Below are 25,105 nucleotides of genomic sequence, written 5' to 3'. Positions count from 1 at the left end.
TGTTATGTGATTTTTCACTTTATCCACATAAGCATCTTACGGCAGAGTAGAGAGGTAAGCCAAGTGCGGTGGCTCACACCTATAATTCCAGCACTTTGGGAGGCCGAGGTGAGCAGATCACCTGAGGTCAGGAGTTTGAGACCAGCCTCATCAACATGGAGAAACCCTCTCTCTACTAAAATAAAAAATTAGCCAGGCATGGTAGCATATGACTGTAATCCCAGCTACTCGAGAGGCTGACACAGGAGAATCGCTTGAACCTGGAAGGCGGAAGTTGCGGTGAGCCAATATCACACCATTGAACTCCAGCCTGGACAATAAGAGCGAAACTCCATCACAAAACAAACGAAACAAAAAACAAAAACAAAGAGTAGAGAGAATAACTTCAGTACTAAGTATTACCCAAAATCATACTTACCTAAGTATATATACCCAAAAGTGTATGTCATTTCATTTCACACACAAAATTGTTGTGGATGCTTCAACCTTAAAAATCCTGGTCAGGTATGGTGGCTCACGCCTATCATCTTAGCACTTTAGGAACCCAAGGCAGCCAGATCACCTGAGGTCAGGAGTTCGAGACCAGCCTGGCCAACATGGTGAAACCCCATCTCTACTAAAAATACAAAAAATGTGCCAGGTGTGGTGGTGTATGCCTGTAATCCCAGCTACTTGGGAGGCATAGACAGGAGAATCGCTTGAACCCGGGAGGCAGAGGTTGCAGTGAGCCAAGATCATGCCACTGCACTCCAGCCTGAGCAACAGAGCAAAACTTCATCTCAGAAAAAAAAAAAAAAGGAATACTATGCAGCCATAAAAAGGATGAGTTCACGTCCTTTGCAGGGACATAGATGAAGCTGGAAACCATCATTCTCAGCAAACTATCACAGTGACAGAAAACCAAACACGCCATGTTCTCACTCATAGGTGGCAACTGAACAATGAGAACACCTGGACACAGGGCGGGAAAGATCACACACCGGGGCCTGTCAGGAGGTGGCGGGCTTGGGGAGGGATAGCATTAGGAGAAATACCTAATGTAAATGACGAGTTGACAGGTGTGGCAAACCAACATGGCACATGTATACCTAGGTAATAAACCTGCATGTTGTGCACATGTACCCTAGAATTTTAAGTATAATAAAAAAATAAAAATAAAATGCTAATGGTGCCTCATTATTGTCTGCTATAAAGTATCCTCCTGAGATAAACAATATGGTAGAAAGAAGGTGAATCATTCACACTTTGGAAAATTTCAACTTTATTGTTCCAAACATGAGAACTATGGACATTCTAAATCAAACAGAAGCAAATTATGCCAGCAGTTAAACATGAATCCTACTCAAGAACATGTTCCATTGGTAGTTTTGATTAAACTCTCTACTCTGATGTAACTGTTCTCTCTTCCATTTCAAAAATAAGAGTACTTTTTAATCAGTCTTTGCTAAACAGGAGCTATTGCTATTCAATGGAGAAGGTGGCCACCATTTCCCCTGCATTCTCTCTACTACGTAATCAGTCCCTAATGACTTGACTCTCTTCCCATAAAAATCCCTGTGTCCTAAAGTCATGGCATGCTATATTTCATGGTCACTTGTAGAGCACAGCAGCACTGTGCCCGTCAGGAAAATAGTGTGCTAACTGCAATAAACATGATGACTACCATCACGGTTTTGTTCTTCTCTGTCCATCTCCATGGCCTCTAAATCAGACAATCTTTAATCTGAAAAGGAAGAGTCCTTATTCTTCCAGGAAATTGGATAGAAACGTTCCTCAGCTAATGAAGTCAGCCCTGTCATCTGACTGATTCTTTCCCAGAGACCACAGTGAAAGGCCTGTAGGGAAGGCACATGAAGAGATTTCAAAGTTCAGGTTGAAGTCATAAAAACTAGCCTTTTTTTTTTGCTTTCTTTTGAGACAGGGACTCGTTCTGTCACCCAAGCTGGAGTACAAATGGCAAGATCAGAGCTCACTGCTCAAACTCTCAAACTCCTGGGCTTGAGCAATCCTCTTGCTTCGGCCACTCGAGTAGCTGGAACTACAGACACATGCCAAGGGCTTGGGTTTTTTATTTTGTAGAGATAGGCCTTGCTACGTAGCCCATGCTGATCTTGATCTCATGGCATCAAGTGACCCTCCTGTCTTGGTTTTCTATTGTGCTGAGATTATAGGCATGAACCACTGCACCTGGCCTTTCAAATCCAAATAATTACATTTTTAATAACCCGAATATAACAGACCATTTCCACGTGTCCTTGCACCCTTTATACACATCATATCATCAGGTTCAACAGATTTTGACTTGTTAGCCTTGGCACACACCATCCATTTGTGTGGTTTCACCAAAGACGAATGTTTTGATGTCTACTGATTTGGTAGGTGTCGATACAGCCTGTGCCATAGATAGTATATTTAAATGATATCTTTCTAGTATGGACTCTTGGATGTTGATTAATGCTAGAACTCATGATAGAGTTTGCCAAACTCAGTTTGTAAGGACTCTCTCATGAATGCTTCTCTGATGCTGTACAAGCCATGAGCTGTGCCTAAAGACCTTACCGCACACACGGCATTTGTAAGGTTTCTCTCCAGTATGGATTCTCTGATGATTTGCAAGGTGTGAATTCTGAGTGAAGACTTTGCCACACTCATTACATTTGTAAGGTTTCTCTCCAGTGTGAATTTTCTGATGTCGTGCAAGGTGTGAAACTTGAGTGAAGACTTTGCCACATTCATGACATTTGTAAGGTTTCTCTCCATTATGATTTCTCTGATGAACTGTTAGGGAGAACTTGTGCCTAAAAGCCTTGTCACATTCTTTACATTTGTAAGGTTTCTCTCCAGTGTGGATTAACAGATGGGTGGTGAGGCTTGAATGTCCACTAAATTCTTTGCCACATTTATTACATTTGTAAAGTTTCTCTCCTGTATGAATTCTCCAATGTTGTGCTAGGTATGAACTGCTACTATAAACCTTGCCACATTCGTTACATTTATGAGGTTTCTCTCCAGTATGAATTTTCTGATGTCGTACAAGGTATGTAATACGACTGAAGACCTTGCCACACTCATTACATTTGTAAGGACTCTCTCCAGTATGCAGTTTCTCATGTCGTGCAAGGTATGCAATTCGATTGAAGAGCTTGCCACATTCTTTACATTTGTAAGGTTTCTCTCCCGGACGAATTTTCCAGTGTTCTGCAAGGCCTGACTTGTACCTGAAGGCTTTACCACATTGATGACATCTGTTAGGTTTATCTGCAGTGTGGATTACTTGATGATTAGGAAGGCTTGAAGACACTCTGAAGACCTTGCCCTGCTCATTACATTCGTAAGGTTTTCTCCTAATGTGTGCTTTCTGTTCTTGTGACAGCAATGGAAAATCAACAAAATCACTCCTGTGTTTATAAAAAATGTGGGTTTTGACCCCAGAATAAAATATTTGAAGTGGTGAAACTGAAGAACTGTGGCTGATGAACTTTTCAACTTGATTACATTCATAAATCTTCCCTTCACCTTGAAATATCTCCAGTTCTGGCAGAGGTAACTGAAAGGTTAATCCAAGTTGATTTGTAATAGGCTTGTTTCCTGCTTTGCTTCTCATTGCACAGCACCTCCCTAGGAAAGCAAGTAAAGAGTGTAATTGGAACCCATGGTTCTGGTATGTTTAGACCCTGACGGAGGGACTGGAATCTGCCTCATCTGACTTAGACACTAGAAGAAATATCAGCATACTTCGTATTATCACACTGGCAGTGGAGAAAACCCAAAAGGTGGGGTGATGCACTGAGCAGTGGGGAATCTGCAGGAGTCAGCTGAGTTTGAGAGGGATTATGAGCAGAAAAATACAACAGAAATTGAAAGCTTCTAAGAAAAAGCAGGATGAGCCTCTCAGGGAAAATAAGACACTTAAGAGCAGCTGCATAGGCCAGGTGCGGTGGCTGTAATCCCAGCACTTTGGAAGGGCGAGGCGGGTGGATCACTTGAGGTCAGAAGTTCGAGACCAGCCTGGCCAACATGGTGAAACCCCATCTTCACCTAAAAATACAAAAATTAGCCAAGTATGGTGGCATGTGCCTGTAATCCCAGCTACTCAGGAAGCTGAGGCAGGAGAACTGCTTGAACCTGGGAGGCAGAGGTTGCGGTGAGCTGAGACTATGCCACTGCACTCCAGCCTGAGTGATAGAATGAGACTACGTTTCCAAAAAATAAAAATAAAAGCCGGGTGCGGTGGCTCACGCCTGTAATCCCAGCACTTTGGGAGGCCAAGGCAGGTGGATCATGAGGTCAGGAATTCAAGACCAGCCTGACCAACATGGTGAAACCCTGACTCTACTAAAAATACAAAAAAAAAAAAAAAAAAATTAGCCGGTTGTGATGACGGTGTGTGTGCCTGTAATCCTAGCTACTCAGCAGGCTGAGGCAGGAGAAGAATCACTTGAACCCGGGAGGCGGAGGTTGCAGTGAGCCAAGATCATGCCACTGCACACTGCACTCCACCTTGGGCGACAGAGTGAGATTCCATCTCAAAATAAATAAATAAAAGTAAATAAATAAATAAAAATAAAAGGAAAATTAGAAAATATCTTGATATAAAAGAAAATATAAATATAACACAGCAGAACTCATGAAATGCAACAAAAATAGTGCTGGAAGGGATATTGTAATGATGTATGCATATATGAAAAATAAAGAAATGGCTGGGTGGCTCACACCTGTAATCTCAGCACTTTGGGAGGCTGAGGTGGGAGGATCTCTTGAAGCCAGGAGTTGCAGACCAGCCTAGGCAACAAAGTAAGATCCCCTATCTCTAAACAAAATAAATAAAATAAAATACATTCCTGTTTTAATTAGTGAGGCACAGTGTCGTGTGCTTGTAGTCCCAACTACTCAGGAGGCTAAAGTGAGATCATCACTGGATCCCAGGATCTATAATCATGCCGCTGCACTCAAGCCTAAGTGACACAGTGAGACCCTATCTCTTAAAACATAAATAACTAAACTAGAATAAAATAACATATAAAAAAACCTAACTTTATACCTCAAAAAGAAAAACATGAACATGGCTGGGCGCAGCGGCTTACGTCTATAATCCCAGCACTTTGGGAGGCCGAGGCAGGCGGACTGCCTGAACTCAGGATTTCAAGACTAGCCTGAGCAACACGATGTAGCCTCATCTCTACTAAAATTCAAAAAATTAGCCAGGCATGGTGGCGTGCGCCCATAGTCCCAGCTACTTGGGAGGTTGAGGCACGAGAATTGCTTGAACCTGAGAGGCAGAGGTTGCAGTAAGCTGAGATCGTATCACTGCACTCCAGCCTGGGTGACAGAGCAGGACTCCGTCTAAAAAAAAATGAAAAAGAAAAAAATGAACACAAAGATAGCAGAAAGAAAAAATAAAGGTTATAAAACAAAGAAAACAGCAGAGAAGCACTAGAGAAAGTCAGGAAAGTAAGAGTTCACACTTTGAATAAGACTGACAAATCCTTACCTAGATAAACTAGAAAAAAGAAACATGAAGCATACGACCGAAAAAACTACAATGAGAAAGGTAAAAGAGGACATTACAAACAAGTCTATACAAATAAAAATGGAAGTTAAATGAGACTCAACAATTACATAACAAAAAATATGATAACCAAGAAAAAAATGGATACATTTGTAGATAGACACCACTTACCAAGACTTAACGATGAAGAAGTAGAAAATCTAAACACACCAGTAACAAATAAGAAGACCGAATCAGTTATCAAATACCTACCAAGTAAAACAGCAATGGACCAGATGACTTCAGTGTAAAATTCTATCAAATATTGAAAAAGATTTAACACTAATCCTCCTCAAAACATGCCATAAGCTTGATGAGGAGAACCACTTCTACACTCATTCAGTGAGGCCGGTGTTACCTTGAAAGCAGAGGCAAAGGCCCTAAAGAAAACCGCAGGGCAGGCTGGGCACAGTGGCTCACACCTGTAATCCCAGCACTTAGGGGGGCTGAGGCAGGCAGATCACCTGAAGTCAGGAGTTCGAGACCAGCTTGGCCAACATAGTGAAACCGTCTCTATTGAAAATATAAAAGTTACCCGGGTATGGTGAGAGGTACCTGTAGTCTCAGCTACTTGGGAGGTTGAGAGAGGAGAATCACTTGAGCCCAGGAGGTGGAGGCTGCAGTGGGCCGAGATCACACCACTGCACTCCAGCTTGGGCCACAGAGTGAGACTCCATCTTAAAACAAAACAAAACAAAACTGCAGAGCAATATTACTGATTAATCTAATGCAAAAATCCTCAACCAAATGGTAGCAAAATAAATTTAGCAGCGTAGTAAAATGGATCACACCTCATGACCAAGCAAAATTTATTTCAGGAATACAAGAAGGATGCAACTTTGGAACATCAGTCCATGTAAAACCCCACAATAACAGAATAAAGAAAAAGAAATCCATGCAATAATCTCAGCTGATGCAGAAAAACATTTGAAAAACCTCAGCAATCATTATGATAAAAACACTTGCCAGGCTCATGCCTATGATCCAAATACTTTGGAAGGCCAAGATGGGGGGATCACTTGAGATCAGGAATTCCAGACCGGCCTGGCTAACATAGCGAAACTCCACCTCTACAAAAAATACAAAAATCAGCCAAGCGCGTGGCCTTGGTCACAGCTGTTCAGGCGGTTGAGGTGGGAGGACCATTTGAGCCTGGGAGGTAGAGGTTGCAGTGAGCCAAGATCGAGATCATGACAGCAAGAGACACCCCCTCAAAAGAAAAAGAAAACAACACTCAACACACTAGGAATACAAGGAACCTGCTTAATAGAGGCCATATATAAAAAGCCGAAAGGTAACATACTCAATATTGAAAGAATGAAGGCTTTTCCTTTATAATTAGGGGGGAAAAAAAAAGTCCGCTGGGATTCTTTCTTTTTTTTTTTTTTTTTAATTGAGGGCTTCCGGGATCCAGGTCTTTCTTGACTTTCTGGTCTTAAGTCATCTAAGTGCAGTGGTACCCACTTGTGCTTATTAGCTCTCTTTCACTGATTACTGACTGGGCGCACATCATTATTTCTATTCAGAATACCTCCCTAGGTATCCAGGGAGGACACGTTCCAGGCTCCTCTGTGTGGTGTTATGATACACACATACATTGGTTTTTGTCCGCAGTTCCTGGCTCATAACTCCCATAGCCCTTGCTGCAGTCTTTGGTTATGTTGGCTTAGGCCTTCTGTGCAGGCCTTAAGAAAAATAACCTCTCCAACCTTCTCCTCCTCTCCTTTCACCTGCTCTAAGGCAGGATTCTATAACTTCCCCCCCACCTTTCTGATTGCTGGTCTTACGACCTCCCCAGAGAGGGTCCTGCTGTATACGCTGGGGGAAGGAATGCTGATGTCACAAAGCTTCCATCAAAACCCAAGAGGATTAGGTTCCAAGAGCTTCAGGATGTCGGAACACATGGCGGTTTCCTACAGAGTGGCATGCCCAGGGAGGGCATGGAAGTTCCACAGTTCTTCCCCCATACCTGTCCCATATGTCCCTTCATTTGTATCATTTGCAATATCCTTCATAATAAACTGGTAAACGTCAGTGTTTCTGTGAGCTGCTCCAACAAATTAATTGGGCCCAAAGAGGGGATCGTGGAAACCTCAACTGGAAGCCAGTTGGTCAGAAGTTCTGGGGACCCAGACTTGCAACTAGTGGGAAGTGGGGCAAGTCTTGGAGACTGAGCCCTAAACCTGTGGGACCTGGCCCTATCTCCAGGTAGTGTTGGAAGTGAGTTGGAGGACACCCAGCTGCTGTCTGCTGCTTGGTATATGGGGAAAAATCCCCACACCTTTGGTCAGAGAAGTCTTCTTCTGTGTTGGTAATTGCGGTGGTGTGAGAGCAGAGGAAAAACATGGTTTGCGAGTTTTGTGCTAAAAAACCCTAAGATACCGAATGTGTGATGCTCAAGTCCCTTACTATTGGCCTTCATATCCATGGTTTCTGTATCTGCAGATATAGAAAGCCCAGAAAGACCAGGCCATGGTTAGAAGCATGGAATTGTCAGCACCAACCACCATCCTCCAGGAAGGGTACAGGGGCTGGAGACTGAGTTAATATCAATCATGTCTATGTAATGAAGCCTCCATAAAAATTCCTGAGAGCTTTCAAATGCTGAACACATGCGGTGGGACTGGAGGATGGCACAGCCAGTGAATCTCCCCACGTGCCTACCCTGTGAATCTCCTCATCTGGCTGTCCATCTGTATCCTTGGAAACATCCTTCATCATGAAGCAATGAACATAACGAAGTGTTTCACTGAGTTTTGTGAGCCACCCGAGCAAAGTAACCAAACAGAAGAAGGGGGTCAAGGGAACCCTGACTTGTGGCTGGTCAGGTGGAAAGGTGACTACCCACTACTGGCAACTGGTGGCTTAGGTGGGGGACAGGCTTGGGAACTCAACCCTTACCCTGTGGGATGCGACTCTAACTCAGGTACACAGTGTCACGAATGAATTGCAGGAAACCCCAAAACTGGTTTTTGGTGGGGAGAAATCTCCACACATTTTGGTGACCAGAAATGAAGCATTCTGTGCCAAGCAGCATGTGAGAGTAGGAAAATCACTGACTTTTTCCCACCTCAAACAGACCAGAACAGGCAAAGTGGGCTTGAAACAGCTCTATGCAGTTTCCAGGCCCCAGAAGCAAAAGACAACAACCTATGTTTTCCCTTCTCCCCATCAGGTCTTCCCAATACAGGAAATGGGCGGATCATGAAAAAGTCAAGGAGGCAGGTCTATGCGGACCTCAGCTCTGATGTATAAGGACAGAGAACTGAGCAACAGATAAAATCCCATACAGAGAGAGACCACAGGGGAAAGAAACTCCTTTGCAATGGCACTCCCTTTGCCCGCAGAATCAAGGAACTAAAGAGTTGACACAAGCCACATGACAGGATATTGTCCATCATGATAAAAGGCTTTGATTTTGCTTCTGTTTGGGCTGCAGTAACACTGGAGGGCAAAAACATAAAACTATTACACATTTAAATGAAAGGGTGGGCTGGGCGCAGTGGCTGACGCCATAATCCCAGCACTTTGGGATGCCGAGGTGGGCAGCTCACGAGGTAAAGAGACTGAGACCATCCTGGCTAACAAGGTGAAATCCCGTCTCTACTAAAAATACAAAAATTAGCTGGGCATGCTACTCGGGAGGCTGAGGCAGGGGAATCACTTGAATCCAGGAGGCAGAGGTTGCAGTGAGCTGAGATCGCACCACTGCACTCCAGCCCGGAGACAGAGCGAGACTCTCTTTCTGAATAAATAAATAAGCAAATAAATAAATAAAGGACGTGGTGACAGGTGCGGGTCAAGAAAGATTTCTCTTAAGAACTCACAGGATTTCAACTCCTATTTCTCCACATAGTTCTCCCGCTTACAGAGAGTTTCCCAAACACTATTTAATAGTGTGGCTCTGGTAGGCATGGGGCACGTGCCTATAATCACATCACTTTGGGAGGCCAAAGCAGGAGGACTGCTGAAGCCCAGGAGTTCAAGGCTGCAGTGAGCTGTGATGGCCACTGAACTCCAGCGTGGGGGACAGAGACTGTGTCAAAAAAAAAAAAAAAAAAAAAGTGTGGCTTCCACTCTGTCCATCTGAGCTCTTACCTGTGTTGATATCTTTGATACCTTCCCACCTAACGGGATTTTTTGCTACTTTCATTTCATTCTCCACAGTCCAGGGCTCTGTCCTTTGCTTCATCATGGAGATAATACTCAGATCAGGAAGACATATCCCTGTTTATAAAAGAAAGAATCAAGATGTGCTGTGATGTCTCCAAAATCCAAGCCCTCTGTTTAGGCAGGAGAGACGATATTAAAAATTAATCCTTTTACGCCAGTTAGAACGGCGATCATTAAAAAGTCAGGAAACAACAGATGCTGGAGACAATGTGGAGAAACAGGAACGCTTTTACACTGTTGGTGGGAGTGTAAATTAGTTCGACCATTGTGGAAGACAATGTGGCAATTCCTCAAGGATCTAGAACCAGAAATACCATTTGACCCAGCAACCCCATTACTGGGTATATACTCAAAGGATTATAAGTCATTCTACTATAAATTAAAAAACAAAAAAAACTAATCAAGATTTCAAGAAAAACGTTTCAGAAATTCACCCACAGAGTGTCTCCTTCTGAATGCTTAGGGAACCCTGTAATAATTGGATATCGAACTCTCTTCCAAGAACTACAGAATCAAAATCACAGGGGTAGAAAACAGGGAACTGGATATTTTAAAAGTTTGTCATAAGGTTTTACACACACGTAAGCCCAGGTACCAACCCAAAGGTGCATCATGAAGGAGACAGAAGATCTGAAGAAAGGGGGCATTTCAAGTCCAGAAAGTATACGGGAGCTTTTCATTTCTGAGTCAACAGGCTTTCTTTTTTTTTTTGAGACAGAATCTTGCTCTGTTGCCCAGGCTGGAATGCAGTGGCATGATCTCAGCTCCCTGCAACCTCTGCCTCCTGGGTTCAAGCAGTTCTCTTGTCTCAGCCTCCCGTGTAGCTGAGATTACAGGCATATGCCGCCATGCCTGGCTAATTTTTGTATTTTTAGTAGAGATGGGGTTTCATCATGTTGGTCAGATTGGTCTCGAACTCCTGACCTCAAGCAATCCACCCACCTCGGCCTCCCAAAGTGCTGGGATTAGAGGCATGAGCCACTGCGCCCAGCCAAGTCAACAGGGTTTCAATCTCAGTCAAGCAATGCAGGGGCTCCCAAGAGGCACACAAGGGAAAATGCAGAGATACTAAGGGCAGACCCCAACTTCTGAGGGGCATTATCCTTACCTAGGGAGACCAGGTTCCTGTAGTTCTCCAACATCACATCCCTGTATAAAGCCTTCTGCACAGGGTCCAGGCATTTCCACTCCTCCTGAGAGAATTCTATGGCCACGTCCCTGAATGTCAAGTGTCCCTAAAATGAAAGATGCATTTGACCAACAGGGTATGGAGAGAGTAATTATGTTCACACAAAACGAGAAGAAGGTTGTAAGGATTGACTCAACTAAAATGCTGACGTGAACATTCTGACATATCCACATTAAGGTATTTTTGAGCTAGTTATGTGTCTGTGATTGAGTTTTATTATACTTTTCCACAAAAAGTTATGATAGTCTTTAAAGCAGTGTAGATTTTCCATTCAGTATCTACCTGAGCTAGAATACAAGTGTCTCTGAAGACACCAACTACTTGTATTCTAGCTCAGGTAGATAATGCGTATCAGTTGGTGTGTTGAACATAATACCTAACACTTCTATAGAGATAACTGTGGGTTAATTTTGTGTCTGGGCATTAGAATCAAACCTAAAGAATCAAACTGTTAAGTAACAGATCAGCATCAAAAGTAAACTGACAATTACCTGAGTAAACTTAAGTTCATGAACAAAAACCTAAATCTGCATAAAAGGTCATTATATATGCATATACACGTATCCTCCTCGTAATACATTACTATTCTTACTGTCATTAACTCATTAATGTGATAGTGTAGAACACATTTTTTTTTTTGACAGAGTCTCCAGTCTGTCACCCAGGCTGGAGTGCAGTGGCGCGATCTCCGCTCACTGCAACCTCTGCCTTCCAGATTCAAGTAATTCTCCTGCCTCAGCCTCCCGAGCAGCTAGGATTATAGGCATGCGCCATCATACCTGGATAATTTTTATATTTTTAGTAGAGACAGGGTTTCACCAAACCCTGGTTGGCCAGGCTGGTCTTGAACTTCTGACCTCATGTGAGCCACCCTTCTCGGCCTCCCAAAACACTGGGATTACAGGCATGAGCCCCGTGCCTGGCCCAATAGTGTAGAACACTTATAAGGTCATGGAAAGTATTTCAGATGTAATTTCAACTGTTCAAAAATATAAATTTTTTGTTTTTGACATGGAGTTTTGCTCTCGCTGCCCAGGCTCAAGTGCAATGGTGTGATCTCAGTTCACCACAACCTCTGCCTCCCAGGTTCAAGGGATTCTCCTGCCTAGCCTCCCGAGTAGCTAGGATTACAGGTATGTGCCACCACACCCAGCTAATCTTGTATTTTTAGTAGAGACAGCGTTTCTCCATTGGTCAGGTTGGTCTCAAACTCCCGACCTCAGGTGATATGCCCGCCTCGGCCTCCCAAAGTGCTGGGATTACAGGGGTGAGCCAACACACATGGCCAAAAGTATTGGCTAACGCCTGTAATCCCACCACTTTGGGAGGCCAAGGCGGGCAGATCACGGGGTCAGGAGATCAAGACCATCCTGGCCAACACGGTGAAACCCCATCTCTATTAAAAATATAATAATTAGCTGGGTGTGGTGGCGCACGCCTGTAGTCCCAGCTACTTGGGAGGCTGAGGCAGGAGAATCACTTGAACCCGGGAGGCGGAGGCTGCAGTGAACCGTGATCACGCCACTGCACTCCAGTCTGGGTGACAGAGCGAGACTCTGTTTCAAAAAAATAAAAAATAAAATTAAAATTAAAAAATTTATATAAAATGATGTTGTACCTTAACTATAGGCTTCCTTATCCATGCACTCATGCAAACACATCACAGGTACACACTTACACACACTTAGCTTATAAAGTAATAAACATATGCACTTTACATATAAATTAAATAAAGAGTTGTCTCTCAATGACTATTTTTTAGATGACATTTGTCATCTTTTTAAAAAAAAAATCTTACAGACCAGGTCTTGCTATGTTGTTCAGGTTGGGGTGCAGTGAGTAATCACAGCACAGTACAGCTTTGAACTCCTGATCTCAAATGATCCTACCTCCTCAGCCTCCCAAGAAACTGGGACTAATGGTGCACATACGGCCCGGCAGTCATTATTATTTTTGCTAATGTGTATTTCAGCATGTTTGCAACAATAAAAATGCATAAATAGTACTCAGTTTAGTTTACAAACATTACTGTATATTAAGCTATTAAAAAAAAAAGTAGACTGGCTGGGCACGGTGGCTCACGCCTATAATCTCAACACTTTGGGAGGCTGAGGCGGGCAGATCACCAGAGGTCAGGAGTCTGAGACCAGCCTGGCCAATATGGTGAAACTCCATCTCTACTAAAAATGCAAAAATTAGCTAGGCCTGATGGCAGGCGCCTGTAATCCCAGCTACTCACAAGGCTGAGGTAGGAGAATTGTTTGAACCCAGGAGATGGAGGTTGCACTGAGCCGAGATCACATCACTGCACTCCAGCCTAGACAAGAGAGTGAGACTCTGTCTCAAAAAAAAAAAAAAAAAAGGAGATCATGAAAAAAACATAGAAACTTGAACTCCAGTCACAAATGCCTATTTTCAAAAATATAAATATAATCTGTTTTAAAATTTATGTGAGGTCTCACTATATTGCCCAGGGTGGTCTCAAACTTAAGAGATCCTCCCATCTCAGCCTCCCAAGAAGGTCAAGAAGCTCAAATTACAGGCTTATACTACTACACTAACCCACTGCTTTGTCCATTAAAATTTAGATTATTCTCTACAGTGAGAATTACAAACCACTGCTCAAATTGAAATCAGAGAAGACACAAACGGAAAAATATCCCATGCTCATGGATAAGAAGAATCAATATAATTAAAATGATCATACTGCCCAAAGAATTTACAGATTGAATGCTAATCCTAACGATGTTCTTTGCAGAACTAGAAAAAACTATTTTAAAATTCATATGCAACCAAAAAAGAGCCTGAATAGCCAAGGCAATCCTAAGCAAAAAGAACAAAGCTGGAGGCATCAAGTTATCCAACTTCAAACTATACCACAAGGCTACAGTAACCAAAACAATATGGTACTGGTACAAAAACAGGCACAAAGACCAATGGAACAGAATAGTCAGCTCAGAAATAAGGCCGCACATCTATGACCAACTGATCTTTGACAAAGCTGACAAAAACAAGCAATGGGGAAAAGACTCCCTATTTCATAAACAGTGCTGGATAACCGGCTAGCCACATGCAGAAGACTGAAGCTGGACACCTTCCTTACACGATATACAAAAATCAACTCAAGATGGATTAAAGACTTCAATGTAAAACCCAAAACTATAAAAACCTTGGAAGACAACTCAGATAATACCATCCTGGACACAGGAATGGGCAAAGATTTCACGACAAAGACACCAAAAGCAATCGTAACAAAAACAACAATTGACAAGCAGTATCCAATTAAGAGCTTCTGCACAGCAAAACAAACTATCAACAGAGTGAGCAGACAACCTACAGAATGGGAGAAAATTTTTGCAAACTATGCATCTAACAAAGGTCTACTATCCAGCATCTACAAGGAACTTAAACAAATTTACAAGAGAAAAACAACCCCATTAAAAAAGTGGGCAAAGGGCCAGGTGCAGTGACTCATGCTTATAATCCCAGCACTTTGGGACACCGAGGCAGGTGGATCACCTGAGGTCAGAAGTTGCGAGACCAGCCCAGCCACCACGGTGAAACCCCGTCTCTACTAAAAATACAAAAATTAGCTGAGTGTGCTGGCAGGAGCCTGTAATCCCAGCTACTAGGGAGGCTGAGACAGGAGAATCGCTTGAACTCAGGAGACAGAAGTTGCAGTGAGCTGAGATCGCACCATTGCACTCCCTCCTGGGCGACAAGAGCGAAATTCCTTCTCAAACAAACGAAAAAAGTGGGCAAGGGACATGAACAGACACCTATCAAATGAAGACATACATGTAGCCAACAAGCATATGGAAAAAAAGCTCATTATCACTGATCATTAGAGAAATGCAAATCAAAACCACAATGAGATACCATCTCATTAGTCAGAATGGCTATTACTAAAAGTCAAAAAAGGCCAGGCGTGATCATGCCTGTAATTCCAGCACTTTGGGAGGCTGAGGTGGGTGGAGATGGTGAAACCACATCTCTACCAAAAATTCAAAAAATTGCCGGGCATAGTGGTACGCATTTGTGGTCCCAGCTACTCAAGAGGCTGAGGTGGGAGGATCGCTTGAGCCTGGGAGGTAGAGGTTGCAGTAAGCCGAGATTGCACCACTATACGCCAGCTTGGACGACAGAGCGAGATTCTTGTCTTAAAAAAAAAAAAAAAAAAAAAAGCACAAAATCTTCCTAATTTTTTATTGCACAAGTTACCAGGTACTTGTGCACATTAATACGTGACTTCTGTGGGCAGCTCCTCTAATCCTGGTCCACAGAGACCTGACAGTGCATCCAGATGTGACCCCTGAACAATCCCTGCTGCCCAACAGCACTGACACCACGGGGCCCTCACCCCGTCCCCATCCATGCCTGGTGTGAGCCCTTCCCAGGCCCATGCCCAGGGTCGCCTCTTCCCAAGTTCATGTCACTGGGTCACGAGGGATTGAATCTAAGTGAGATGAGAGGGACTGAGGGAAGGCATGGGTGAGTGTGAGCAAACCTGTCAGGCAGGACACTTGAGACTCAGAAGACTCTCAACTCCAGTACTCTGCATTTCAGGAAGAAATAAGAAACAGAACAATCAACTGAGAATATCACTTTACCTGAGTAAGTGGCATCCCTGACTCCTTTGCTTTCCTCTTCTGCGCTTCTCCTTCACATAACATGACTCTTTAGAAGTCAATCCTGAATGTCAAAAACATGCTGTTTAGGGTTTAGAATGAACATACTTTCTTCCTGTGCCACAACCACACACATAGGGGAGACCTCACCCTGTGGAAATACAGTCCTCTGCTGCCCACTGCAACAGAGTTGATGCTGGGACAACAAACTCCTACAGGAAGAACAAGTGAGTTTTTGGCCCCTTTCTTCAGAACCCGCTCCCCTCCTGGAGAAGCCCGAGCACACACTGCAGCAGTGGGGAGCTGGGCTGGACTCAGATTCCCTTTAGGGCACAGACCTGGCTCTGACCAAACCCCATGCGGAGCACAGTACCCCTCACCTCTTTGTGAATCAGAGGCTGAGCTCAGCCTTCTGAAATGAGGACACGGCTTCGGTGCTCAATGCTGGATACAGAATACAGTAAAATCCCTTCATCCAAGGGGATATGTTGCAAAACCCTGAATGAATGGAACTTGGAACAGTACTAAACCCTATCTACTCCATGTAAAGGATGCACGTGACAGATGCTCACTGGCATATCCAAACTGCCAACATCAATGCTCATGTGCTTGGGGGCCATGTTAAATAAAATAAGGATTACTTAAACAAAACCACTCAGATACCAAAGATTGGATCTGATCAAAAAGACTGCTATTAAAAACAAAACAAAACAAAACAAAAAAGAAGACTATCAATGGATTGATGGGCAGACAGAGTATACAGTGCATGGGGTCTGTATCCAAGGATTCAACCAATTATAGACTTAAATAATTAAAAAAAAAAGGAAGCAACATACCAATATAAAACAGCAATAAAAAAAATATAAAATAAAAATAATACAAGAAAACCAGCCAGAATAACAAGTATTTACATAGCACTTATATTTAATTAGGTATTACAAGTAATCAGATGGTTTACTGTGGGGAAAAGAAAGTGAAATTAGACTGTTACTGTGTCTATGTAGAAAGAAGTAGACATAAGAGACTCGATTTTGTTCTGTACTAAAAAAATTTTTCTGCCTTGAGATGCTGTTAATCTGTAACCCTAGCCCCGACCCTGTGCTTGCAGAGACATGTGCTGTGTTTACTCAAGTCTTAATGGATTTAGGGCTATGCAGGATGTGCTTTGTTGAACAATTGCTTGAAGGCAGTATGCTTGGTAAAAGTCATCGCCATTCTCTAATCTCAAGTACCCAGGGACACAAACACTGCTCTGCCTAGGAAAGCCAGGTATTGTCCAAGGTTTCTCCCCATGTGATAGTCTGAAATGTGGCCTCGTGGGAAGGGAAAGACCTGACCGCCCCCCAGCCTGACACCAGTAAAGGGTCTGTGCTGAGGAGGATGAGTGAAAGAGGAAGGCCTCTTTGCAGTTGAGATAAGAGGAAGGCATCTGTCTCCTGCTCATCCCTGGGCAATGGAATGTCTCAGTGTATGTTCTATTTACTGAGATAGGAGAAAACCACCTTAGGGCTGGAGGTGAGACTTGCTGGTGGCAATACTGCTCTTTAATGCACCGAGATGTTTATGTATGTGCACATCAAAGCACAGCACCTTTTTCTTAAGATTGTTTATGACACAGAGACATTTGTTCACATGTTCTCCTGCTGACCCTCTCCCCACTATTACCCTACTGTCCTGTCACATCTCCCTCTCCAAGATGGTGGAGATAATGATCAATAAATACTGAGGGAACTCAGAGACCAGTGCCTGTGCGGGTCCTCCGTATGCTGAGCGCTGGTCCCCTGGGCCCACTTTTCTTTCTCTATACTTTGTGTCTCTTTCTTTTCTCAAGTCTCTCCTTCCACCTGATGAGAAACGCCCACAGGTGTGGAGAGGCTGGCCCCCTTGGGTTTACAGTATATGGGGGGATGGGGAGGATGTGCATAGGTTATATGCAAATACAGTCACACATTGCTTAATAACAGGGACATGTTCTGAGAAACACATTTTCAGACCATTTCATTACAGAGTGAACTTACACAAACCAAGATAGCATAGCCTACTACACATCTGGTATATATAACATAGCTTACTGCTAAAAACCTGTAGGGCATGCTATGTCCTGAATACTACAGTCAACTGTAACAATGCTAAGTACTCGTAAGTCAAAACATATCTAAATATAGAAAAGGTACAGTAAGGCCAGGCACGGTGGCTCACGCCTGTAATCTCAACACTTTGGGAGACCAAGGCAGGTGGATCATCTGAGGTAGGGAGTTTGAGACCAGCCTGGCCAACATGGGGAAACCCCGTTTCTACCAAAAACACAAAAATTAGCCGGGCATGATGATGGGTGCCTGTAATCCCAGTTACTCGGGAGGCTGAGGCAGGAGAATCACTTGAACCCAGGAGGCAGAGGTTGCAGTAAGCTAAGATTACACCACTGCACTCCAGCCTGGGTGACAGAGTGAGACTCTGTCTCCAAAAAGAAAAATAAAAGAAAAAAAAATACGGTAGTCATTTGGTATAAGAGTTTAAAAAATGGTACACTTGTCTAAGGCACTTACCATGAATGGAGTTTGCAGGACTGGAAATTGCTCTGGGTGAGTCAGTGAGTGATGAATGAATGCGAAGGCCTAGGACATGACTATACACTACTACAGGCTTTATAAACACTGCACATTTAGGCTACGCTAACTTCACAAAAAAATACTTTTTTCTTCAGTAATAAACTAAGCTTATTTATTGCAACTGTTGTACCGTACAAACTTTTAAATTTAACTTTTTGACCCTTTTGCAACAACAGCTTAAAACACAAACATGTTGTACAGCTATACAAAAATATTTTATCTTTTTACCTTAATTCTCTAAACTTTTTCTTGTTTTCAATTTTTTAACCTTTTTAAACATTTTTGTCAACAACTAAGACACAAACACACACATCAGCCTACGCCTGCACAGGGTCAGGACCATCAGTGTCACTGTCTTCCAGTGCCACATCTTGTCCCACCAGAAAGTCCTCCTGTGGTAACAATGGTTTCTCCCAGACGCCTCCTGAAAGACCTGCCTGAAGCTCTCCTTTCAGAATAGTCCACGGTAGTTTGCTTGCTTTGTTTCTTTTGTCTTCCTAAATGTTCTTATGAGCAGATAATGCATCATGGACGTTCCTTTCTATTAATGAAAATCTTTAGGTGTTGGTGCCTATGTTTTCAAACCTTTTAAGGAGCTTGTCAAGGTCTGCAAAAGCTTCTGCTATATATTTAACTGTGAATTGCCTTGAGAGTTCTTTCTTTTTCTTCAGTTTCCTATTGGCTCATTCTCTTTTTTTTTTTTTTTTGAGATGGAGTCTCACTCTGTCGCTTGGGCTGGAGTGCAGTGGCGCGACCTTGGCTCACTGCAACCTCCGCCTCCTGGGTTCAAGTGATTCTCCTACCTCAGCTTCCCGAGTAGCTGGGATCACAGGCATGTGCCACCACTCCTGACACCACTGACCTCAAGTGATCCACCTGCCTCGGCCTCCCAAAGTACAGGGATTACAGATGTGTGCCACTACGCCCAGCCAGTTCCCTATTCTCTTGCCTCTTCTTCAGCTATGCATTCCTGTATCAGTTCCAATGACTCCTCATTAACCCATTCCTCATGAACCACCTCTAAGAGATTCTTAATGTTATCCTCCTCCACATCCAGTTAAAGCTGTCTGGTAACGCACTAGGTTTGTTTCCCCCAGCATCACCACCAACACTGCACTATGATGTCATGACTGCTCTGAGGTAGCCAGGCAACAGGAATTTTTCAGCTCCAGCGTAATCTTATGGACCACCATCATAGGCGTGGTCTGTTGTTGACCGAAATGTCCTTATGTGGCCGTATTATGCAATTTTATATAAGGGTCTTGCAGATCATCTGATTTGGGTAATCTTGGGGGGGATCTTGGAAGCAAATCCTATGTGATACCGAGGGATGACTGTACAGAAGGACATACTGGACAAAGAGATGATTCAAGTCCTGGACAAAACAGAGTGGGACAGTGAGAGACTGCATCATCCTACTAAGAAGAGTGAGAAATTTAACACTTATGAATTCTTCATTTCTGGAACTTTCCATATAATATCCTTGGACTACTAAAACTGTGGTTGACCATGAGTAACTGGAACCTCAGAAAGTACACTGGAAGATAAGGAGCAACTACGGTAGAATCAACTTCAAATATTAATGCTGAGCCCAACCTGAGTATGTGAACGGGAATCTCAGGTAAGAGACTGGAGGCACAAGACGTGTATCTGCACTCCAATGTGAAGCCAGGGGTGAGCTCCACTCAGACAGCGGAAATCCAGCACACCCCCACCTTCTGGCTCTGCTCTATCCTTGGGTCTTGTTACCAGGATTTAGGTAGTGGAGCAGAAAGAAATATCCAGAGCAGGCAATGTGGACCACAGTGGGGGTGAGGGTGTAGCTGGAGTGTTAAACGTGGGGTGGAGAGGAACACAGAAGCCTCCATGAAGGAGGCAATATCAGAACAAAGACTTGGGGAAGAAAAGGTGTTTGTACCTGCAGCTGACAGGCTAGAGATATCCAGGCAGAGGGACAGCCCAGGTAGAAGCCCTGAGTCAGGAGCAACCCTGGCTCCAGGAAAGAGGCCTGTGTGGCTGCAGCAGAGGGAACGAGGGGGACACAGGCAGGAGGTGAGCTCAGAGAGGTACTGGGGCACAGATCACACAGGGACAAGGCCGCAAACATTTTCTCCCATACCTCAAAGGAATTTCGGAAACAACAAATTTCCTCACCTGTTTTAGTAAATATGTAATTATTTATGTTAAATTAATGTACTTACAGGCTGGGCGTGCTGCCTCACGCCTGTAATCCCAGCACTTTGGGAGGCCAAGGCGGGCGGATCACAAAGTCAAGAGATCAAGACCATCCTGGCCAGCATGGTGAAACCTTGTCTCTACTAAAAATACAATTAGCCAGGCGTCGTGGTGCATGCCTGTAGTCCCAGCTACTCGGGAGGCTGAGACAGGAGAATTGCTTGAACCTGGGAGGCGGAGGTTACGCTGAGCCAAGATCGTGCCACTGCACTCCAGCTTGACGACAGAGCAAGACTCCATCTCAAAAAAAAAAAAAAAAAAAAAACCTAATGTACTTACAATGTAATATCTTACATATTTTGACTATATGACAAGAAGTTCAGCTAAGCCCCAGGAAGTACAGGGTCACCCTCATCTGAGATGTGCAGGACTGCAAGGGAATGCATTTGGGGGAGCTCAGAAAGTGGCACATACGAGGTGGAGATGCCTGTTAGGCAGAAGTGAGGGGACAACTGAACACAGGTTTCTAGACCTCAGGCCAGAGGTCTGCAGGGGACATGGAGACAGGTAGATGGGGTTCAAAGCCATGAGATGAGATGATAAGGAACGGTAGTGTGTGTGGACAGAGATCAGAAGAGTTTTGAGATCTAAGCCTATTCAACATAGGGAAACCCAGTTTGTACTAAAAAATTAAAAAATTACTCGGGTGTGGTGGTGTGCACCTAGAGTCCCAGCTACTTGGGAGGCTGGGGCAGGAGGACCTCCTGAGGCCAGGAGTTCGAGGCTGCAGGAAGCTATGATTGCACGATGGCACTCCAGTCTGGGTGACAGGGTGAGACTGTCTTAAAAACAAAAACAAAAATGAAAAAGACCTAAATCACGGAACACTCCCACATTCAGAGAAGACAGCTTCAGGAGACACCAGCAAAGGAAACTGGTAAGACAAAAATCTGAAACAAAGTAATCAAATAAATTTAGAGCTAAGAAAAAAGAACAGGGAATGATCAGCTGTGCAACATGTTGCTAACTCAAAAAGATGAGGATAGGAAATTCAAAATTGGACTTCGAAACACAGAGGTCACTGGTGCAGTCTGGAAAAAAAAGGATCAAAGGAATGGTGGAGGTGAAAGTTTAATTGGAAGGGGGTAAATCAAGAACTTGAGGCAAGACTGGAGACAGAGTATATAAACAAGATTTTAGTGTACTGTGTTCTCAAATGGAGCATTGAAGCGGGGTGCTAACTACAGGGAGAAATGTAATTAGTAGAATATTTTTTGTTTTAATCATGGAGGAGTAGCAAGAAATAAAGACTTCATTCTGTGCCTTTTTTTTTTTTTTTTGAGACACCGTCTCACTCTTGCCACCCAGGCTGGAGTGCAGTGGTGCAATGTCGGCTCATTGCAACCTCCACCTCTAGGGTTCAAGTGATTCTCCTATCTCAGCCTCCCGAGTAGCGGGAATACAGGTGCGCGTCACCACGCCCAGCTAATTTTTGTATTTTTAGTAGAGGTGGGCTTTCACCGTGTTGGCCAGGCTGGTCTGGAAGTCCTAGTCATAAGTGATCTGCCCACCTTGGCCTCCTAAAGTGCTGAGATTACAGGCATGAGCTACCGCACCCAGCCAGCGTGTCTGTGTGTGTTTTAATGGACAATACCTCCACGTGGGTACACTAATCAAAGTAATCCCTTGAAGTAAATATTGGTGATGCCACAGAGAAAGGATGCCACACTGTCCTGAGATTGTGAGTAGGGCTGGCACATGGTGCACAACTGCAGGGTCAGCAACAGCCAGGGGGAGGGACAGACCATTCCCAGTTACTACAGAGTAGAGATCGCAGGCCCTGAGACAGGTGGGTGGGCCGGTTGGAGATCTCTTCCCTTTACTGTTTGAGGTGGAAATGTACACGTGTTTTTTCCCATGCTGAACAGTTCTCTGGCACACTCCCAGCTGGATGACCTACAATTTAACTCAATTTGGATAGTATCTACCTGGAGATAGAATCAGATCCCAGTTAAGGACTCAGTCCCACATGACTGCCCCTCACTTCAGATACGGATAAAATTAACGGTTTCCAAAACCCACTCCTCTGTTTTGATTTGTTAGGACGGCTCTTCCATCTATATCCTTTGTCATAACCTTCATAACCAATAGTAAACCTAAGTAAAATTTTCTCTGAGTTCTGGGAACCATTCTACCAAATTAATGTGAGGAGGCCGGGCAAGGTGGCTCAAACCTGTAATCCCAGCACTTTGGGAGGCCGAGGTGGGCAGATCACCTGAGGTCTCAAGAGCTCAGGACCAGTCAGGCCAACATGGTGAAACCCTGTCTCTATTAAAACTACAAAATTAGCCAGGTGTGGTGGCGGGCACCTGTAATCCCAGCTACTCGGGAGGCTGAGGCAGGAGAATCGCTTGAACTCAGTAGGCTAAGGTTGCAGTGAGCCCAGATTTTGAGCCCCTCTCCTCTCCCAGTTTCTCCCCTTCTTCCCTCTATTCCTTCTTTTCCACCTGATCTGCTCCATCTTGCAAATTTTTTCCTTTTGTTGCTCTTTCTCTCCAATCTTTTGATTGTCTCCAATCTCCATATATTTCTGCCTCTTTCTTCTCCCATCTGTGCTCCTCCTGTTAAATTCCCTCTTCTCTGTTATGCCCCCTTTTCCCCACTGTCTGGCAACCCCAGATCCCTGGGGTGGTTCTCCCTCTGCTCTCCTTGTCACCGGCTGCCACCTCTTGCTGTCCCTGCACCACGCTGCTCAGTCTGCCCTGGCTCCAAATCCCTCCTTCTCTCCCCAACTTTGTCTGAAGAGCCTCCCGCTTTGCTGCCCCTCTCCCTACCTTGCAGTCCTTCATCTGTCTAGAAATACAACTTTTCTCTACATTTCTCCAGTTGCTTTTCTCTCCCTGCTACTTCCTGGGGTGCTTCTTTCACTTTGCCAATCTCTCACCGTCCCTCTACGTTGCCGTCTTGATATGGATCTCCTTCATTATTTTCTCTCTAAATTTTTCTGTTTCCTCTACCTTGCTCTCCATCTCTTTCACTACACATTCACAGGGAGGGGACTGGAATAAAATGCCCACCTCCTCAAGAGCACAGTTTCCAACGGGAGGAATTTGGGACAGAAGAACACTGAGTGCCCTATGATAGGTCCCGGCCACCTCCCCCAACACAGGGTCAGGAGAAGCCGTGACTGCGAAGAGGCCTGGGGACAGAAGGGTCCAGCCCAAGGAGGTCTAGGGCGGCAGGCAGATCAGGGGTGGGGTCTGCAGAATCTCCAGGACAAGCAGAGGACGCGGCCCCTCCCGATTTGCGGCTGTGGCGCTGCGCCCCCAGGGGCCGACAAGGGCGAGGCTCGGGACCCGGAGGGCGTGGATCGGGCTCGCAGGTGGGGACTTTACGTGGCGCGGGGCTGGCGGAGGGGTCACTGAAGGGTTTTAAGCAGGAAAACGACGCGAAAGCAGCTGCCTACGCGGCCCTACGGCAGAACCACCGGGGACAGAACCAACCCTAGGGCGATTTTAACACACAGGGAAGCGAACCCCAGTATTCTGACGGGACGCGTGAATTTACTCGGGGTGGAGGGAGCGGTGCGGGGATTTCAAGGTCTGTACCGCCCCCCACATCCCGGGTACAGAAGCGTGAGGGCACCGCTAAGCGAACACTTAATCTAAACAAAGGAAAACTCACGCGCCGCAGTTGCGCCATCTCTCCACGCCATCCACTTCCGGGTCTGCAGGCGACTGCGCGCGGACCCAGAGGCCAGGCCTGGGCGGGGCCAGCGAGGTGGTGGGCGGGGCCTGAATGCTTATGGGCAGGGCCTGCGCTTCCCTCCTCCTATCTCTGGGCGTGTCTCGCTTTTCCGGAGTTTGCAAGCAACACTTCCCAGTCAGGCTGGAGCCGCTCCACGGTTTGTGACCTGGGATCTCACTAGGAGGGTCAACGTCTGCTGTTTGGATCCAGGAAAGTTCCCACAATTAAAATTAAGGAATTCAGGCCTGGCGCGGTGGCTCACGCTTGTAATCCCAGCACTTTGGGAGCCCGAGGCGGGCGGATCACGAGGTCAGGAGATCCAGATCATCCTGGCTAACACGGTGAAACCCCGTCTCTACTAAAAATACAAAAAATTAGCCAGGCATGGTGGCGGGCGCCTGTAGTCCCAGCTACTCGGGAGGCTGAGGCAGGAGAATGGTGTGAACCCGGGAGGCAGAGCTTGCAGTGAGCCGAGATCGTGCCACTGCACTCCAGCCTGGGCGACAGAGCAAGACTCCGTCTCAAAAAAAAACAAACAAAACAAAAAAATAAATAAAATTAAGGAATTCAATTAAAATTTAGAAATGTAATTGAAAAACCCTTAAATTGCCTGTGAAAGGAATGCAAACTAAAATACAATATGCAAACTCAGCCTGTGCGGAATGTGTAATTTCATGCTGATGCCCCACAGAATAGCATAGAAATCCTCTCCATTTCTGTTCCCCGTTCACTCTGGAGAATAGAGTTCCAAAGAGTTTCCTAGGGACACCTCTGGGGCGTGGAGGGATAAGGCCAGTGAGAAGTCAGGTCACCAACTGTTGCTTTTAAAAAAGCAGTAGAGGCTGGGCGAGTGGCTCACGCCTGTAATCCCAGCACTTTGGGAGGCCGAGGAGGTCGGATCACTGGAGGTCAGGAATTCGACACCAGCCTGACCAAAATGGAGAAACCCCGCCCCTACTCAAAATACAAAAATTAGCCGGGCGTGATGACACACGCCTATAATCCCAGCTACTTGGGAGACTAAGGCAGGAGAATT

General features: G+C 44.8%; 1 protein-coding gene, 1 long non-coding RNA gene and 1 other non-coding gene across 5 annotated transcripts; 1 reads left to right on the top strand and 2 right to left on the bottom strand.

Annotated features, from left to right (window-relative positions):
• Window positions 1-1,244: 1,244 nt before the first annotated feature.
• ZNF766 (zinc finger protein 766) lies at window positions 1,245-24,051 on the bottom strand. Of its 3 annotated transcripts, XM_028839371.2 has the most exons (5): window positions 24,007-24,051; window positions 15,521-15,602; window positions 10,830-10,956; window positions 9,647-9,775; window positions 1,245-3,618 (listed from the first exon to the last, which is right to left on the bottom strand). In XM_028839371.2, the coding sequence occupies exons 2-5, from the start codon at window positions 15,581-15,583 to the stop codon at window positions 2,486-2,488; spliced, it is 1,452 nt and encodes a 483-aa protein (XP_028695204.1). In that variant the 5' UTR covers window positions 15,584-15,602; window positions 24,007-24,051; the 3' UTR covers window positions 1,245-2,485. The 3 variants fall into 3 exon arrangements, with proteins under 3 accessions (XP_028695204.1, XP_028695207.1, XP_028695206.1); XM_028839374.2 differs by lacking the exon at window positions 9,647-9,775; XM_028839373.2 differs by lacking the exon at window positions 15,521-15,602.
• On the bottom strand, window positions 11,174-11,270 carry MIR643 (microRNA mir-643). The gene has a single exon (NR_032664.2). It is a non-coding gene; the product is annotated as a microRNA mir-643 (primary transcript).
• LOC144337314 (uncharacterized) lies at window positions 20,722-24,045 on the top strand. Its single transcript, XR_013410288.1, has 2 exons — window positions 20,722-21,787; window positions 22,744-24,045. It is a non-coding gene; the product is annotated as an uncharacterized LOC144337314 (long non-coding RNA).
• Window positions 24,052-25,105: the final 1,054 nt, after the last annotated feature.

Source organism: Macaca mulatta, chromosome 19 (assembly GCF_049350105.2).
Source record: "Macaca mulatta isolate MMU2019108-1 chromosome 19, T2T-MMU8v2.0, whole genome shotgun sequence".
Taxonomy (NCBI): Eukaryota; Metazoa; Chordata; class Mammalia; order Primates; family Cercopithecidae; genus Macaca; species Macaca mulatta.
Note: the sequence above shows the minus strand (reverse complement) of the source record. Positions and strands in the feature narration are given on the sequence as shown.

What these genes read in the sequence shown, in the direction of transcription:
- ZNF766 (XM_028839371.2), bottom strand. Translation starts at nt 15,583, where the DNA reads ATGTTATGTGAAGGAGAAGCGCAGAAGAGGAAAGCAAAGGAGTCAGGG. An exon ending in CAGGGATGCCACTTACTCAG is followed by an intron (nt 10,957 to 15,520) that starts GTAAAGTGATAT and finishes CTTTCATTTTAG; the next exon opens with GGACACTTGACATTCAGGGA. An exon ending in CAGGAACCTGGTCTCCCTAG is followed by an intron (nt 9,776 to 10,829) that starts GTAAGGATAATG and finishes TTTTATAAACAG; the next exon opens with GGATATGTCTTCCTGATCTG.